Source organism: Limulus polyphemus, unplaced genomic scaffold (assembly GCF_000517525.1).
Source record: "Limulus polyphemus unplaced genomic scaffold, Limulus_polyphemus-2.1.2 Scaffold8171, whole genome shotgun sequence".
NCBI classification, from domain to species: Eukaryota; Metazoa; Arthropoda; class Merostomata; order Xiphosura; family Limulidae; genus Limulus; species Limulus polyphemus.
In genome coordinates this window covers 26,835-28,508 of record NW_013673781.1, presented here as the reverse complement: position 1 = coordinate 28,508, position 1,674 = coordinate 26,835, and the positions used below count along the sequence as shown (strand labels likewise).

The window sequence follows — 1,674 nt, the reverse complement described above, 5'->3', positions numbered from 1 at the left end:
TTACCGGTCCCAACAATGTTTATCTCAGACCTGCAATAAGTGAGTACAAAACAATCAAATCAAACTTACTACCGGTCCCAACAATGTTTATCTCAGACCTGCAATAAGTGAGTAACAAAACAAACAAATCAAACTTACTACCGGTCCCAACAATGTTTATCTCAGACCTGCAATAAGTGAGTAACAAAACAAACAAATCTAACTTACTACCGGTCCCAACAATGTTTATCTCAGACCTGCAATAAGTGAGTAACAAAACAAACAAATCAAACTTACTACCGGTCCCAACAATGTTTATTTCAGACCTGCAATAAGTGAGTAACAAAATATACAAAAACTCCTATGACAGTTTCTGTTGTTATAGATGAAGACAAACAGTGCCAATCAAATTTTGTGATGTTCTCTATATTTTTACTCAACCGTCTGTACAGATAAGGGTGAAATGACCACGTTATATGTTTCCAGTCATTCATTGTTGACAGTTTGTGTCCAAAGCAGCACTGAAATCTTTTTGCATCTGATAATATGAGTTTTTATAATGTTCTTCACATAGTACGGTTGAAGATAGTTGAATCCTGCCCTCTGTTGAAAAAATCGGTCAACTGGAACATGATCCAATTATCTTGTCTTTGTATTGAAGACCACAGTTTTCCTAATGACAAATTCAACCCCTTTCAACTAGTGCTGTTTATAGATCGTGAAGAAAGATGACTTTGAACTGGCTATTAAAGAAACGGCGTTTCATAAATAACAGTTCTGTTAGAAGGGCACCATCTATCATACCCCTTTGAAAGTACAAGATCCTTGCTCTTATCCATTACTATACAGACTATACAGGTAAATCAACCACCACATGTTGTGTATTATTTTTTGGTATGTAATAATATATAAGCTGTTCTAGAAATATAGTGGGAATGTCGTCTTAAAGTGACCAGTAGATGTACAGGTGGCACCATCAGAGAGATATTTTCCAAACTATTAAACACGACATTAATACTTCACCATCACATGTCTTCACAGGTTACCGCAAAGAGGTAGAAACCGAAACTTCTTACGACTTACACATGAACTACTCCGATTACCGCAGATAAAAGTAGTTATAGAAATTATGAAATACACCAATCAGGGTATTCCTGTTTGTTTACTGGTGTTTTTTACAGCGGTCAAACATTCGCTGTAACATATCACATGATTCCTATATCATTATGATATATTCTGACACGTATAAAGTTAGTCCAGAAGTTACAGGTGTCGTAAAGTAACTTGCCAAAGAAATTATCCTTATCATTAGGGTTATACCTTACGCCGAATAATGCTGAAGTTTAATTGAATTATAGAGTGCAATCAATGAAACATCTTATCAACTGATTCATCAAGAGTATTTCCTCAGCAAACGTTTAACACTGTTTTTGTATTCACCAACACATTTAATATACTGTTACGTGATGAGGGTTAATTTAACTTGTGTCAGTATAAACTCACCTAGGCTGAGATATGATACTAACATCCCCGTGGTACCTAAGGACTTGTACGTCATCTTTCGAACATCAACTTCACTATGGAAACCCGGGATAAACGTCTGTGGCAACATGTTTCCAGTATTGTGTGTATCTAGAATTACAGGTTAAAAAAAAAAGAGTTATTCGTCTAGTGTATATACATCATAAACAGAAA

General features: G+C 35.4%; 1 protein-coding gene across 1 annotated transcript in view; it reads right to left on the bottom strand.

Annotated features, from left to right (window-relative positions):
* LOC106475169 (L-galactose dehydrogenase-like) overlaps positions 1-1,674 on the bottom strand; it is a gene marked incomplete at its 3' end in the record, with an annotated part of 6,611 nt that overhangs the window by 3,121 nt on the left and 1,816 nt on the right. The window contains exon 2 of the mRNA XM_013935867.2: positions 1,483-1,611. Within this exon, the coding sequence (XP_013791321.2) occupies positions 1,483-1,611 (129 nt within the window). The remainder of the gene's footprint in view (positions 1-1,482; positions 1,612-1,674) is intronic.